The 17,232-nt window shown below is 45.2% G+C and overlaps 1 protein-coding gene across 1 annotated transcript; it reads left to right on the top strand.

The window, feature by feature from the left end:
• Positions 1-5,159: 5,159 nt before the first annotated feature.
• SCG2 (secretogranin II) lies at positions 5,160-11,056 on the top strand. Its single transcript, XM_032193200.1, has 2 exons — positions 5,160-5,219; positions 8,744-11,056. Exon 2 carries the CDS (start codon positions 8,758-8,760, stop codon positions 10,639-10,641), a length of 1,884 nt encoding a protein of 627 aa, XP_032049091.1. The 5' UTR covers positions 5,160-5,219; positions 8,744-8,757; the 3' UTR covers positions 10,642-11,056.
• The last annotated feature ends 6,176 nt before the right edge of the window (positions 11,057-17,232 follow it).

The raw sequence follows: 17,232 nt of genomic DNA on the forward strand, positions 1-17,232 counted from the left end.
CCAAGAGCTCTGACCAGGTTCTCCTGTCTCCCCCACACCCCTGCTGTCGGGGCAAAACACAAGTACAGCTCCTTTCCGTTTACTTTTTATTTTGGAGTGAGAGACAGTGCCCAGTGCTCCTGCAGTCACCAGGCCCTACCTGGGGACAGGGAAAGGGAGCGAGACCTGCACAGAGCCCTGGCTCTCATCCAGGGCTGGTGTCTGACGGAGTAACTACATCAGAGGGAAGGGCTTAGGAGGGAGAGTATTATGGGAAAATGATGCAAAGGGAAGGACAAAGTAGTACGTAGCACAGGAAAGAGAAAATAAAAGAAAGGCAGTAAAGTGCTCTGTGCCCTTCCCTGCTGAGCCTGCAGCAGGGAGTGGTGCAGTTCCTTGAAAAGAGGTGAAAGTGAAGTGGTCACCCTTGTTTTTTTCTGAGTCAGTTTTGGTGCAGGACACGTGGCTGGGATGGAGCACGGCTGTGGTGTGCTGCTGGTAGGGCCCCACGGGCGATGCCTCACCAGGGCACCGCTGCCCTGCATCCCGCTGCTTCTGGTCTGCAAGGGGCAGAGAGCCTGGCCACACTAATTAAAACTCCTTTCTCAGTGCTCCTTGGCAAGGTGCAAAGAAATCCTCTTTTCATCCTTAATGACTAAAAATAAATCCTATTTTGGGTTTAAGAAGGAGCCGCGTGACTGAAATGAGCCGTTCGGTTTCATTCATGTTTGCTGTCTATTAATCTGTTCTCTTCACCCTCAGCAGGGTATGACTCAGAGCTTCTCATTGTCTTCCTCCCTAAACTATATGTGTTTTGACTTTAAATTCTGCCATCTGACGCACAGCAGTGCTGAAATCATGACAGTTTGATCCAGCCAGCTCCCCGGAGACTCTTGATCTTTACTGCCTGGTAAACGTAACACCCCTCACAGCTATGCAAAGCAGATATTGATATTTTTACACCAAATGTTGGTAAGCAGATGTCACAGGCTGGTGAAGATCTTTGAAACTCCACGGGAGGAAATACGCGTGTATGTACGTGGGGGAGGCCTGGAGATAAAAATACTATGGTGGTTATGGGAGAAGATATATATTCCTTAATCTGTTGGTGTTTTGCTATTCTTGTTCGTGGTGATCAAAGTGGAGGCTGCACTGGAATAAGTACAACAGTAAATTCATTCCCTGTTGATTCATCTGCTGCTTTTACACCCTCCTGCCAGCCATGGCTTCTTGCCTCCTCTCCTGTCAGAAGCAGTGGCTGACCCCAGCGCCCCCGTCTTTGCTGGCTGCCTTTTGGGACCCGGGGGTCAGGTGTGGCAGGACCTCAGAGTCTGGGTCATGATGGCGGGCTCCAGACTGGACAGGAGCAGGGGAGGACCCAGCATTGTGCCGAACGAGGCCCAGCAGGAGACACGGGGCACTGGCCATGCCTGGAGCTGTGCCGTGGATGTGCCTTGGGCATGGCTCTCCACGGGCCGAGCTGTGCCTGCAGAGCTGTGGGACCCGCTCTGCCTCCGTGCTCCTCGTCTTATTAATTTATTTTTTTTTTTAAGTGCAGGCAGTATGAAATCCTGAACAGGTTAATTTTGGGGTGAAATCCAAGTTTATTTTCTTGTTGTCCATAGCAAAACCTGTTCTTAAAGCATCCCTATGGGGCGTGCAGCACCACTTCAGGGAGGTGTGTTGGGCAGGCTCGCTGTGGGCCTACAAAGCCTTCCTGCAGCGTGGAGTAACGCCCAGAGGCCTGCAGCCACCACGGGCCCCTGCCTTGGCATCCATGCTCTTAAAGAACTGTGTGCAAACCACAAAGTCCCTGATTTCCTTACAATGTTACATTTTCTCTGCCCCTTACAACTTTGGTAATGGAATTGAAACCATTTACTGTGTCCTAAATTTAGGGAGGCCAAAAATGTTTGCATACAAATATGTTTGATTTCCCAAGAATGTGAAATGAGCAGAAAATAACAAATATAATTTTGGGCCAAAGCAGAGGTCAAGTATTTTAAAATCAAAATCATTTAAATTAATCTATATCTGTGGTGACAGGAGAACTTTTTTTCTGACGAAAGCAAACCTCCCCCTTCTCATTACATACAGAATAAATGCAGATACTCCAGTCAGATGAGGAATGAATTCTAAATGTGACAATGGCACTTACTTACTCTGTAGGAAATGCCACGTCTGTAATGAATTGTAAATTATTTTTAGTTGCCCCTGGAAACGGAGAAAGGGGGAAGAACCATCAATATTGACACAACCCCGCTTTATTTTTAAGCAGCACTGATCTTTTGGTGACTCCAATTAGATGAGGAGAGAGATAGAGCTGAAGTGAAGGGTACAGCCTGCAGACTATTTTGGGTTTTAGACAACAGAGGCAAAGGAGCCAAACAAATGTGCTGCCTGCTGCTGTGCATTACTTCTGTGTCGCCGTAACTATCAAGATCATTGCTTTGTCCTGTGTGAGCTGGGGCAGGAGGCAGGTCTCACCGGGACTCCATGGTCTGTGGGTGGTGGTGGTGGCAGCTGGGGGTCCTTGCCACCATCACCTTCACCTTACCACCATCTTCAGTGATAATGAACTCAATGGGTGTGACAAACCACAATGGGCTTGGTCCTCTTGCCTCTGTTTGCTGCAGTGGAGTTCCCTCACCTCCCCAAAGTTTTGCTTACTCTTAAGTTAACATGCAAGATGCAGGTTTGATTTGCTTCTAGCCTCTCACTGTGTAAGGCAGAGCATGAGACAGGGCAAACCATTCAGAGAAAATGTTACATTTATTGCTGTTCTGTTCCCAGCATACACAAGAGGATGCAATATGGTCAAAATGCCTTCAGAAAAACAAGATTACCATCCTCCTATGGTTAAGCAGTTGATATTGAGCTGGTTCTAATGCAATTACCTAAATTTCAGAGATGCTGTGTTGTGATCCTACTCTTGCATAAAATGCCATGGAACTTCTAATGACAGCACAGATCAAATTTTCTGTTTTATGACTCATTCCAAAGAAAAGAGTGCAACACACACACACAGAGTACATTAATTAAGGGCCTCCTTACAGGACCATGTGAATACAATCATTAGCACAAAGCCCATGCAAAACAAACATTTTGATGTGGAGTAAAATTGACAGCTCACTTGTGGCTAGCCTTCTGTAAATTTTATCCACTGAACCCAAAATAGCCACGGCAGAGCACTAAGCCAAGTGTCTGACTTCACACACTGTGAATCTCAAGTGAGAGGCTAAGGAACAGAGGAAAGCATCGTGCTGATGTGCCAATTAATCTGAGCTGTCTGAAATATGCACTGATGCTGAGGATCAGGGATAGGTGGATGGGGGCAGTAGGATGACTTCATGTGAAAGAATTTGCTAGACAATTGTTGGGTGTTTGGTCATGGACTGCACAGGAAAGAGTCTGTTGGAAGCACATGCAGAGGTACAACAACATTCTTGAAAATCTGAACATTTTTTCTTCGATTTTTTTGTTTGTTTTGATCACGATGGCTATTTTCACAATGGACTAAGGTATGATAGCTGTAGTTATGTCTAACCACACATTTTGTGGGCATTTGGAACCCAGCTGACAGGACAGGTGCTGCTCAGCAGGACCCTTCCCAGGTGGTCAGGGTAGTGCATGGCTCATGTGGACCCTGCTCTCTGCCTGCTGTGGCTGATGCCCCTCTGTCTCCATCATCAAGGATGCCACCATGGGTCCTAGCAGAACTTCTGGTTTAACTCATTTCTTTCTGGGTCCAGCCATCAAAGCAGGCATTTCAGGCTGTGCCTAGGTCTTGAACAAAACTGCTGCTGAGTTTCAGCACCGACAAAGATGGGTCCTGTAGTTTACTAACAACTCCATGTGAGGCAAAATGAGAGCCTCTCCATTTCAGCCCCAACAAATGCAGCATAGACAGTCCTTTTGTCTGTGCTCACAGCTGCAATTATTTCTACCTTGTTGTTCTTATGACAATTTAATTTTGTAACATTTATTGCCTTGGAAGGTATATTCATCCTATTCATCTTTTTTTTTTTTTTTTTTTTTTTTTATATATATATATATCTTGTGCTGTAAAAGGTCAAAATTGTCAGGAAAGATTTATTTTGGGGGAAAAGGAGTCCTTATCTAAAAGCCAGAGTAAAAGAACCTTTCTGGAAGAGAAGGGAAGCAGAAGGAGCGAGCTAAAACCCAGAGCAGCACCTGAAGCAGTGTGTTACATTCCATGCTTCCTGACTGATGGCAGAGAGGTACTTACTCACCCTACTGATCCACGTGACCACGTGCTGGCCTTTTGGCACTGAGGGTGCCGACACTACACTTACACCCGAGGAGTGCTGCTGGCACGGCCGGGCCACAGTGCAGTGCCCGTGCCTGCCCCGGGGAGGAGCAGGGTTGTCCCCCCCGAACCAGCAGTGGGGTTCTTTGTGCCTTGTCCCTCCCTGACATGCTTCAGTCGCTCCGTCTGAAGGTTGCCATTCCCCTACTGCACCCAGCCCTTGCCTGGTCTGGAGCTCTTGGGCCTGTTGTGCTGGATGGGGAGGGCATAGACACCCCGAATTGTCCTTGCACTGTGGCAGGAGCTGTCACTGTGTGACCAGGGCTCACCCAATGGTCACCCAATGGTCACCCAACAGCTCACCCAAGGTCTTACCCAAAAACATCTCACCCAATGGTCACCCAATGACTCACCCAAGACAGCCATTGAAGGCCACCCTGTGCCCTGCAAAGGCCAGGTGCTGGATGCGAGCACGGGGCTGCCCCACGCACTGACCCCACAGACCCCCGGCAGCCCCTTTCACCCTGCTGCACCCGGGGGGGGTCTCAGCAGCAGGTTGCGCCCAACGTGCCCCACTGCCGCATCCCCCCCACTTTCTGGAGCCGAGAAGCAACAGGCGCTGCCTGCCCCCAATACACAGTTCCCTCTTTTCCTCCTATTTTTTTTTTATCCCCCCTTTTTCCTTTTTTCATATTTTTTTCACTTTTTGACTTTTTTCTTCCCTTTTTTTCCCCCTTCTTTTATTTTCCCCTCTATTTCCCTTCTTTCCCCTTCCCCGCTTTATGCCAGCACCCCCCCTTCCTTAACCCCCCCAGTCCCACCTTTGGGTGTTGGGGGGGTCCCTGCTCGGCGGTGGGCGGGGCCCCGCGGGTGGGGGGCGTGTCCCGCCGCGGTGACGTCAGCAGCAGGGCGGTATAAGCGGGCGCTGTCCGGGTGCTGAAGGCGGCGGCGGCGGCGGCGGCGCGGCCAGGTGGGGGCTGCGGCGGGGGGCGCCGGGGGGCGGCCGGGGCTGGCAGCGCCCCTGCCTCGCTCCTCGGGCACCGCTGGGGTGGGAGCCGGGGAAAAACGAGAGGGAACAGGGACGGGAGGGACGGGGGGGAGCTGGCGAGGTGGTGGCCGATGCGTGTGCGCTTAACGACGCGCGCGGTTGGGGGGACACGGACCCGTCCGTGGGTCTGTGGGGTGTTGTGGAGCCGCTCCTGGGTGCTTCAGCCGGTCTGTTAGGGGCCATCGGAGCTTTCCTGGATGCATTCGTTGGTTTGGGAGGTGTTGCGTTGCTGGCTGGTGCTGCCACGTTGAGTGTCGCCGGCTCGGCATGGCACTCGGGCTGTGCCTAAGGACAAGATGCGAGGTTACCTGGGAGGCGAACGCGGTGTGATGAGCCCTGTGTGTGTCCACAGATACAAGCTGTCATTATGTGCGTTCAGAACTGCTGGCGGTTTGTTTGCTCTTCCCCTCCTCCTCCTCCTCCTCACCCCGTTCTGATTTTGTTCGTGTTTTGAGTCCCTTGCGGCATAATGGGTTAGAGAGGCTTTTATAACAGCAACTTTGCTGCAGTCACGCTGTGTACTGCAAAAGTAAATGGGAGGAAGAGTGCATGATGTGTTTCCTTATTTTCATGGAAAACTGCTGTTGGATCCCCTCTCAGACTCTAAAGGACTCATCTATAGGAAAGCTCATGAGTTTTCATAGCAAATTTTCACTGGAAACATTACATCCACATCAAAAAAGACTGCTGGGAGAGAAAGAGAAAGAGAGAGGGAGAAAATTACTGCTACCATGGAAACATCCCAGTACGGAGATTTATTGTTTTGTCTCTTTTCCAGGGAACTTCTGTCAGTCTGCATTGCCTTTGTGCATGTTAAATTGCGAAGTCAATCTCCTCATTTTATAAATAGAAACTTGTATATTTGTTGGCCAAAAAATGATTGTGCTGTCTGTTAGGTTCTAGTAGAGGAGAAAAAAAAATGCACTCCCCTTCCAGGCTAGCTTCACGATTATACATATGTAGATAAAACAACCATTTTAGCATATTGTCCTTTGAGAGGCACAAAAGAGAATATTTTACTATAGATCCAAAAGATAGGTAGTCTAAAATGTCCTCTGTTTTCTCAAAAAAAAAAAAAAAAAAAAAGTGAAATTTTGTCTGAGAAACTGAGGAGAGGAGTCCTCTCACCCTGAATAAGGCAGTATATTTAATGACAAGATTTTATGACCTGGACTCAAACTTTTGAAATAAATCATTTCTAGCTCCATTTGACAAAGGCTTTTGAGAATCATCTAACAATAAATTAGAATTGAAAATTGATCTAGAGACAAATGTACTCCAAATGTCTAGAGAGGAACCACTAAGCTGCTATTCCTGCAAAGGAAATATTCCATTGAGCAACATCGTTATGGAACACCAAACAAAACTTTGTGGGGCTACACACGTTTTGATATTAATTGAATGATGCTGACTCTTACAAAGGGTATAGCAATACATAATTGTGTGCTGTGGAGGAGGCTGAGTTCCTGGTCTCTGTTAGTGGGATGTGCCTGGCAGATAATTATGGAACAACTCTCCCTTCCTCCTTTCTCAAAAACAATAGAGTTTCTCCTCTTCTTATCAAACTAACTCTATTAATAACCAGTTTCTCTGCTAGAAAAATCTTAATTCCATTTATTTGCTACAATAGGTAGCAAAGTTTTTTTCCTTTTTTTTTTTTTTCTTCTTTTTTTTTTTCTGCCTCAAGATATATACATTTATATATAGGACTAGTGCCTTTTCTGTGATTGATAGCAAATTAAGGGATGCGTTGGCTTTGTTTTAGGGCAAACACAGACCTAGAGGGTGGGACCTTCTAATCAGCTGTTCTGAAGTAATGCTTTCTGAAATCAATTCCCAAATGTATGCAGACTTGAATATTCAAAAATGTCTGGGGAAATTGTTTTCTGTTATGGCTATTAGCTTGCTCAGGCATACTGAGGTAAAAAAGCGGCTCTCTTTTTTAATTATTAAGTCACATTACGTTAGGAACAAAAACAGTGGAAAAATGTACAATTGAGCTGAAATGAGCATACTGATGCTCACTTTCTATGTACAGCAGTGGGCAAACAGCAGTCTACGTAGCTCTTGCAGCCTGTCATGAATCACCAACTTCTCGACAGGATGGTTTTACCAAGCCAAAAACAAAGAAGCCAAACCAGGTCAATTAAGCAAAGTGGTTTCTATCTTTACCATTTCTTTCTCGTTATTGTACTTTATTCATTAATGTAAATGGATCAGAAAAGAGACTAATCTGTCTCACGGCCCCAGGATATGAGCTCCTGAGCATCTCCTAGGAAATAAGTGACTGCAATTTTTCACTTCACAGAGCGGAGGGTGCTCGGCTCACTGCAGGACTGGGCTTGTGCAGCTGTAGCCTCATACGCAGCAGTGCTGTCATTTTGTTAATTCAGTCTAATGCATATTTTTCCCACTTGTGTTCCTTTAAACAGAGTTTATTATTGGCTGGCTTAAACTGGACACACTGATGAGACATGGGTTTCTTTTGATGTATTCTAACTGAATTTATCTCATTTATACCAATAGTCAAGCTTCTGCTTGTCCTGGGACCTGATTCAATTTCTGCTGAAGTGAAAGAAAGAATGAAATCACCCCTCAGAATCTATTTACTTGAGCCTATTTCCAAAATTGTCATGGAACATAAAATAATTGTATTGTACCTGTATGATAAATTATAATTTGTCCTTTATATAGGGTATTACTGCCCATGGGAAAATGCATCACTCATAGAGCCCCTTAACTAAAATTCAGCTGCTATACAAATAAAGTTTTTGCTTGTTTGTTTGTTTGTTTTTATGAAATAGCAAAAAAGGAAGTAATAACACTAACAGTAATAACCGAAATAAACCTGCAAGTTATTTTATATGCCATGTTCTCCACTTCATTACATTAATTTTACTGCAGTCTAGCACCGTTCAGAGGTATTACCCTGACAGTAAATGAGATGCCCTATGGAACAATCTCACAAAATAATACTGTATGCAGTTTTAATATTAATATGTTGAGCTGCATTTAAATATATGGACATACTGTCTTTACCATTTGAAGCCTTCATTTTAATAATCCAAATGACATCTGGAATCCTCTATTGGCATTTATTTAGCTATATAGGATTTTTATTTTTACTTTGGCACTGCCATTGGAAAACTGATGTTCATAAAGTAAATTGAGCATAAAGATAAGACGTTTCTAGCTTTGCAAACCAATCATTTGCAATAAACTGAGGAGACAGAGGAAATGTTCAGAAAATATGAAAATAAATTTCCGTTAAAAATATCTTCCATATATGAGCTCTATTAATATTTCATGAAGAATAAAAACATGTAGTACTAATATTCTTCACAATGAGTTCCTGTTTAAAATAACAATCTCTTTTTTACCTCTCAGTTTGCTAAGTTTGTCTCCATATATTAACTATCTCTTTTTTTCTTCTTCTTTATTTCAAGGAAATATACTAAATATGGCAGAAACTAAAACCTTCCAGCTTGGAGCAGCCTCCGCTGTCACCTTTTTCTTTGCCCTAATCTGTTGGGTTGATGCAGCTTCCTTCCAGCAATATCAGCTGCTTCAGAAGGACCCAGACTATGTAATGAAAAACTTACAAAGGTTCCCAAATCCTGATATGATCAAAGCTTTGGAATACATAGAAGATCTTCGCAAGCAAACTAACAAGGGAGAAAGCAGCCCTGATTACAACTCCTATCAAAGTGTCCCATACCTCCTGCAACAGAAAGAAAGCAAAGATCAGGTTCACCTACCAGAAAATGTGAGGGATTCTTTGACTGAAGATGAGTCTCAGTGGGTTAAGGTTATGTTGGAAGCCTTGCGACAAGCTGAGAAGGAGTCAAAAGTTGCCCCAAAGGAGAATAAACCTTATGGTCTGAGTTCCGATAATAGTTTTCCAGCTGGAGTAACAGATGATTACGAGGCTTACAAGTGGCCTGAGAGGTGGCAAAAATACCTCAAAATGCCTATTGGCCTCTATGAAGACAGTTCAAGAGACAGTCCTTTCAAGCGTACCAATGAAATAGTGGAAGAGCAATACACACCCCAAAGTCTTGCTACACTGGAGTCAGTGTTTCAGGAGTTGGGGAAGATGGCAGGACCTAGTAATCACAAGAAAGAGAGGCTGGATGAGGACCAGAAATTGTATGCAGACGATGAAGATGATGTGTATAAAGTGAATAACATTGCCTACGAAGATGTGGTTGGAGGAGAAGATTGGAATCCCATAGAGGAAAAAGTGGAAAGCCAAACCCAGGAAGAGATAAAAGACAGCAAAGAGGAAATTGATAAACATGAAGAGGAGATTGATGATGAAATGAAGAGATCAGGGAAACTCAGCTTCCCTGAGGATGAAATGAGAAGAGAGAATAAAGATCAAATGTCAGAGGATGTTTCAAAGCTAATGAATTATTACCTGAAGAGGCTGGTGGGCAATGCTGGAAATAGGAAATTAAGGACTGGAGGAGAACTTGAGGAGAAAAGAGCAACCGCATTTTTGGATAAGCAACTTGATCCTCAGTCTATAGCTCAGTTAATAGAAATCTCAAGGAATTTACAAGTTCCTCCTGAGGATTTGATAGACATGTTGAAAGCTGGGGAAAAAAAGCAGCTTCAGAGCGAAAGGTTGGAAGCTGAGCAGGAAGCAGAGTTCCCAGAAGACCTTGATGAGATCGCTGAAGCTAATCTAGGACAGAGTGACATATTTAAAAGTAATGTAAACTCTAAAAATGGGTACATGAAGCAGCCTCTTAATGCAATTCCCGAAAATTTACCTGAAGACCTCAATATTGAAGACATAGTCAGTCTTCTGGGAACTGACAATTTAGGTAACCAGAATCCCTCCTACTTACTAAATCATCTTAATCAAGAAAATGATTTGCCAAGACTGCCTTACATTCCCAGAAGATTGAAAGGACGCCCATTTCCTAAAGCTGCGTGGATTAACGACTTGGAAAGGCGACAAATGGAGTATGAGAAACTGAATGAGAAGGATGAAGAGCTGGCTGATTACTTGGCAAAGATGCTGGCAAAATATCCTGAAGTTATCAATACGAGCCAGATGAAGCGAGTTCCCGTTCCAGCTTCTGAAAGCGACCTGCAGGAAGACGACCGGCTGGAGCAGGCCATCAGAGAGCACCTAGGCCAGGTGGGACCACAGGAGGCCGCGAAGCTGGCATCACTCAGCAAAAGGCTCTCCATGGCAGGGGACACCGATGACACACAAAACAGGCAGTATCTGGATGAGGATATGCTAGCAAAGGTGCTAGAGTATCTAAAACAGGAGAAATCAGAGCTTGAAAGAGATCACATTACTAAACGGGCAATGGAAAACATGTAATTGTTCCCCAAATATGATTTCTCTCCCCAATGTGTTGACTTCTATCCCAATTCAGTTGTGATTTACTCCCACTCTCCCACTAAACAACTTATGGTAGACTACTTACCATTGAACAGTCTGCATATCTTTCTCAGAGCTGTTATCTTGTTTATTGATATACTTATGTATGTTATAAATGATGGGGCAAATAACAAATTGCTTCAAGTGTTTTAAGAAACAATTTAATGAAATCAAGTAAAACTACAATATGTAAACAACTGACCTTTGCATTGTTAATAAAACATGATAAATGAAAAGTGACAATTATCATTTGAAATTTTTAAGATTAATTGGATTATTTTGTTACTGTCTGTAGTGTTTTTTGTGGAGTATTGAATAAAAAAATAAAGCATTATATATATAGTTTTATTTACAAGGCTTTTTTCTATTCAGTGTTTTATTGTTGATGAATAAATTATTTCTGGACAATAGACTGTGTTTCTTTCTGGCACTTGATAAAGTCATAATAATTAGAAGTCAAAACATATTTTTACTTCTATGAACATTTTTTGAAGTCTATTATTTTACTGTGAATTAATTTGGTTGAATAATTATGTTTTTTTTTTTTCTATGCTGTAATACCACTGACTGGCATTATCATCAAGGGTACTGAATACCTGAAGAGCTTGCTGAGGTCAACCAGGGCAGTAACTGCATTAGATTTTTTTGAAAATTGGTCCCCAAATCATCAATGATTTTGTATCTCTTGGCAGAGGGGGAAGATAAATGATCTGTCTAAGACAGACAGACTATTGTGAAGCCCTAAAAATATAAAATTGAACCCTCATATCTGAGCAAGAGACAGGAGGTTCTGCAGATGGGCTCCTTGCCACCTTCAATGATGGGTACCATGCAGAAAGAAACAAGCCCCAAGGGAAGAAGAGAACTAAGACTGCTGGTAACATCCCTTTCTTGTCTAACAAAATGGTTGCTAAATATACTCAGAATCATACACAGAACCTTTATTATTCACTACATTACGTGATATTCTGGACACATGAAAGGTCTCTTGAGCACCTGTTAAGACCTGTAGTGGATGTTCTGGAAAAGCTACAGCTCTTTTCCAGAACTAAATGTGCTTGTGTAACTCTGTGAGTCATACATGTTTTTCACTGGGGTATCTCAGCCATAAGCATTTCCAGGATTACAGTTTAAAAGTGGTTCTCCCTGAGGTATTCTTCAGCATCTCATCTCTGCTAAGTGGGGTGGGGATGATTTTTGGTGAGGTAATGTCTAATGAAGCAAAGTACAAAGGCTGCAGAAATAACACTTCATTTCCAGTGTCACCATTACCCGGAGCAATTGTAGATGATAGGAGTTCAGCCAGAGCGCTTGCTTTGGGCCACATTAAAATTCTTCTCTTCCTTCTTACTTGAATGAGTCAAAACATTAAGTATAGAGTTGAAAGCATGCAAAAGTTAATTTCGCATCTATACTCTAAGGAGGGACAAACCTGTTGGCATTCCAGCAGTAATTGCTTGTGACTCTGGCAATGTATTTTACTCAAAAAAAAAAAAAGTGCTTTAAAAATATACAAGTATCACTTTTATCACTTTGCTTCTTAACGTTGTCATTCTGCTCGATCCCAATACTGCTCTGGGCAGGGCTGGGCAAACCCCTCAGTGGGGAACAGCACAGCCTTGCTGAAGGCTGTGCTGTGCTGGGGCAGGACCATGCAGCAGGAGGCAGAGCTGCAGGAGCTTGTGCATGGATTTGGCACTCATAGCCTCAGTTGGAGGCATACAGGGTTACAGATGTGCTGTTCAACATAAGTGATGAGCACCACCGGGACACCAGGCTAAACGATTACAAATGTCTTTAGCAGGGCTTGGTCAAAGTTCAGCAAGGATAACAGTAATCTTGACCATGGCTCTTGTGTAGGTCCTCATGGCTAAACTAGATAAAAGTTCATCCTTTTTTTTTTCCACAGTTTGAAAATCAAAACTATTTTATTTTTATTTTTTTCTTTTTCTTTTGCTGCCTTCATTTATTTCAATGGTGGTTTTAAAAAGGAGCACCTCCACCCATGCCAGTGGCAGCTGAAGCAAGCCCCGAGGAGCAGCACCCAGAGCTGTACAAGTTGCTATGGCAGCCCAGCAGCGCTCAGGCTCAGCATCACACCGAGGACACGGTCATAAAAACTGCTTGACAGTCTCAACCTTTGTTTCTGCTCTGTGCTAAGATGGCACTCAGACAGCCTCCGCTACAGCCCTGCCGGCCCCACCATGGGTGTCAGCACTACAGTGCACAGGCTCGGAGCGCCGCTTTCCCTGCAGGGCCCTAATGCCAGGGAAGCTCCCAAGAGCCTAGCATCTTCCCGAGGGACTTGGCTCAGAGTGCTTGATGTTTTCTTCAAGTAGAGAACAAAGCCAGCAGGCTGTAGGGTTCACGGTTTATGTTTATGTTTGTTTGTTTTGTTTTTAAAGTCGATGTTTGAGCTTGTGTCGGAACTATGATGTTTGACACCAGATGTTAACTTAGTGGTATTCCTACTGCTTAGCTATCTCCCTGTCTTGGAAAGACTTATTCCAGAGAAGGATGAGGCTCACGGGTCCCGTCTCAGCTTGGCCATACCAGGCAATGATGTACTTCCAGGTACAAGGTGTGCGGAGGGCCCAGACCAGACGCCACACAAAGGAAACATGGTCGAGCCTGACTGATGGTAGTTCTAAGCCCATCAGTCTCATTTCCCTTCCATCACAGCTCATAGCACTCCCTTCCCCTAGGCTCCCCAGCAGTTGTCTGGCACAAGTGCTGCCTCCTGGCTCATATTCAAAGAGAGCACAGTGAAAAATATGGATACAAGAATGATTTGGGGTCTAAGGAACTTAAGCACCTTTAAGTCTCGTACAAATATGCGCATTACGGGGGTAGATTCGTACAGAGACTGTGCAGAAGAATAAAACAAAGACGTGCCTCAAAGCAGAAGGGATGTGACCCCCAATTCCTCACCTTGCCATAATCTGCCTTCTTCATTGCATGGGGAGGTGGGAGTCCTGTAGCCCCTTTGCAAAGGGACCTATGAGAGATTTCCTACAACATTCTCCCCCTTCAGGTTTTTCCCTTTTTCATACTTTCTGAGCACCGAGGCAGCCGTATGAGCTGCTGGTTGGCTAGAGACCCCCCCCCTCCCCACAGTGATGCTCCTGGCCTCTTGCGTAGCTGAGCCAGCAGCAGTTTGGCATGCAAGGATGAGAAAGGGCAGGCCATTCACTCCAGCTCTTTGTTGAAGTACCAAGCTTCAGAAAAGCCAAGCTTCAGCATAAGTAACTGCACCAGTTTATAAGAACATCTCACGTACAAAGTGTGCAAGCCATTAGGGGCTTTGTTGCTTGCAGTTTGTCTTCATAAAAAGGGAAAGGTTGTTGAACTTGAAATAAGTCACGTTATGCAATAGAACTACATGGAGGTGTCAAGCTGATTTTAAGTTGAGAAACAACATTAGTATCCTTTCCTCTTCTGGATGTAGGAAATAGATAGCTAATCTCCTTGTGAAGTACTTTATTTAAAAAAAAAAATGAAACTCCAACTCCTTTTTCAAATGAAATGAGCAAATATCATATAGGCAGCACCCTCTTGGTAGCTGTAGCTTGGTACCTAAGCAAAGTTATACCCGACTTTGCAAGGCACGACAATCCAAACACACGCCATGGGATAAGAGCTGCTCCGTTAAACCAGCACAGAGCCGCCCCCTGCAGAGCCACGCCGCGGGGCCCCGCTGCTCCAGTGCCCACAGCCGCTGGGCTGTGATTTTCTGCGCTTTTTTGTTTTCCTTATGAGTGTAGTGGGACAAAGCTGTGCTGTTAATAATGCACACAGACTGCATAATCCACAGCAGACACATCGCCAAGCCATAGACTGATTGTTACAATTATGCACAAAATAAAGTGACCACCCTGCAAGCTTTACTCAGCCGAAGTAAGGAGTAGAGTTTTAATTCCCCTTTTGTGCTACAATTTCACAGCATCCTGGATGCAGCTGGTTTGCACGCTCTGTTTATTGGTGGCTTTTGTCTAGGAGATAAAAACCTTTCTGCTCAGCTCTTATTCTTAAAGGCTGCAGTAACTTTCACAGTGTTCTCACGGTTCACCTCCTCTCCAACAAGAAGGCTGAACAGACATTCTGTATTTGGTCTGAATCTAACAAGCTGCTCGACACGTTTCTGAAGACCTGAGGGAATTCTCGTTTGTACACACACCAGAATTCACTGTGTTAGTATCCATGAGAGTTAATACCATTTTTCCCCCCACTAATTCACGTGTTACTTCAAGTGTTTTGTTTATATCTGCTTCTTGATGGCTCCATTATTTTGTCAGCTGGGGGCGATGAAATGACAACATTTGTTGATTCAAAAGTTAATGTAACCACATTACCTCATTTGAAGAAATTAGACTGTTACAATTATTTTTTAAAGGGTATTTCTACACTGCAGTGAAAGGGGATTGACTCACACACGCTATGGCAGTTGTTATTGTTTCTCAAAGCACTTCACAACATCCCTTGTTTTGCTCCCAAAGCAACACGCAGCATCTCTGACTTTCTTCACACACCGGTGGGTGAAGCAAGGCTGGGACACAGGCATCCTGAGCAGTGTTTTAATTCCCAGCTTTACTGTGGTATTTTAGCTATCGCTGGCTGATGAGAAGCCCAATGTTTCAAACCCTGCTTCTCCCACTAAACCCTACCCAGACCAGCCTTCCACCACTGCAGTGCAAACATTGCACCGTGGGCACAGAGCACGGCCGTGGGCAGCAGACACGACGAGCACCACGCGGGGACGGCGTTCCCTGGAGCACCCCCGCCTCCCCCCAGGACACACAGCACTGATCCGTGCCTATTTGCTAAATGATGTATAAATCCAGGCAGGCACAGCCGGGTGCCAGCTGTACTTTGCATTTGTTCGGCTTCCCTGGTGCCTCCGCAGAGGCCTCGCCGAGCCGCAAGGACTCGGGCTAGCAGCAGGCAGGTGCAGGGTCCCTAGCGCATAAAGTGGGAAGGAGAAGCCCTGAATCAGAGCTGATTGTCTGAAGAGCCACACTATTCCTGACTTTTGGATCATTTGAAAACATTTGAGATCGTTAATAATTCATTTGCAGATGTTGCAGAGCTCTAAATGTGACTGATTAAATGCACTTGACGTTTCTCTTGAGAGAGGCTGTTATTCCAGGAAACCACTCACTCTCTGCAAATGTCTTGGAATTAGCGTACTCAAAATTATGGGCTCACTTACAATGTTTTCCCCTTGCAAAGGAAGAAAAGCAACCTCTGCTTTGAAATGTAAGGTACTCTGGTGAATGCCTGTATTGCAGGGGTTTGAAACTCACACCAGCCATTCAGCAGAACTACTGAGCAATGACCAGTGGTCGGGTGCAGAGAGCTCTGCCTTCCTCTGCTGAGACATGCTGCGGACACGGAGCTCTGCAAGCCCACTTCAGTGGAGAAGAGCTGGAAAATTGTTGTTCGGCAACTCCCCAGCTCCTACAACTGCAGCCCTGCGATGTGCTTCCCAAAACCTTCCTGGTGTCTGCCTAAACATGGAGCCCCTGGCTGCATCCCGGCAGAAGAGGCAGCCTCTGCGGGGTGCCTCACAGCTGAGGCTGCTGGGTCAGAGGAGCAGGAGCTAGGAGAAGTAATGAGCTCCGTGCCGCTTTGGTGGCTCCCTGACTATGTCACCAAAGTTGGCCCAGCAGATTTGTTTTGCTTTGTGCTTAAACTGGATTAAATCTCTCTGGGTGTAGCTGTGGGGTGTTCCATTTAACTGGGAGCAGAGTGTTTGTGCCAATCTGGCCACGTGTATTTAAAGAGGGTGGCCCCAGCAGGGCAGTCTGTGGTGGCTGCATCCCACCAGCAGCAGGCATCCCACCCACGGAAGGCAGTGGGACTGATCCCTGCCAGAGCCTCGGCTCGGGTCACCTGGGTGAAGCCTCTGTGGGTTGCTTTCCTCCTGCCCCAAGCACACACCAGCTCCAAGCCAGGCACCGCAGCACACGGCAGGGCAGGCACGCTGCGCCTGCTGGGCCCGTCCTCTAGGTGCAGCACATTGCAGCTACTCCTTCCATGGTCGTTTCCCATTGTCTATTAAAACTCTTTCCAGAATCGTGATTCCCTGATGTGTGTCTGTTTCCAGCTGAACAGATAGATCCCATTTAGGTTGACATTGTAAATCCATCGCCCCTAAATTCAAAAGGAAGCCTCCTGTGCACGCTTTCCTCTCTCTCTCCGCTTTGACCCAAGGGAAGGCACCGTGCTGTTTGGAGGCACAACGCCTCAGTTCTGTGAGGAACCTGTTTTCTGCTGCGGCTGTGTGTTTTGCCACCTGCTAGTAAATGTCAGAGCAGAGAAACAAAGCACTTACATGCTACCAGTACTTTTGCTCCCACACGGGGGATGTAAGAGCCAGGCCAGGAACACCACGTACAGACACTGCAAAGATGAAAATAAAGATAGATCATTAAAGGGCATAAAACCAACGTGCCTCACTTGTCATTTACGTGACATAACAACGGGAAATGTGTTAAAACCCTGTAAGTGGGTTTTGGGACGCAAACACAG

Source organism: Aythya fuligula, chromosome 9 (genome assembly GCF_009819795.1).
Source record: "Aythya fuligula isolate bAytFul2 chromosome 9, bAytFul2.pri, whole genome shotgun sequence".
Lineage (NCBI taxonomy): Eukaryota > Metazoa > Chordata > Aves > Anseriformes > Anatidae > Aythya > Aythya fuligula.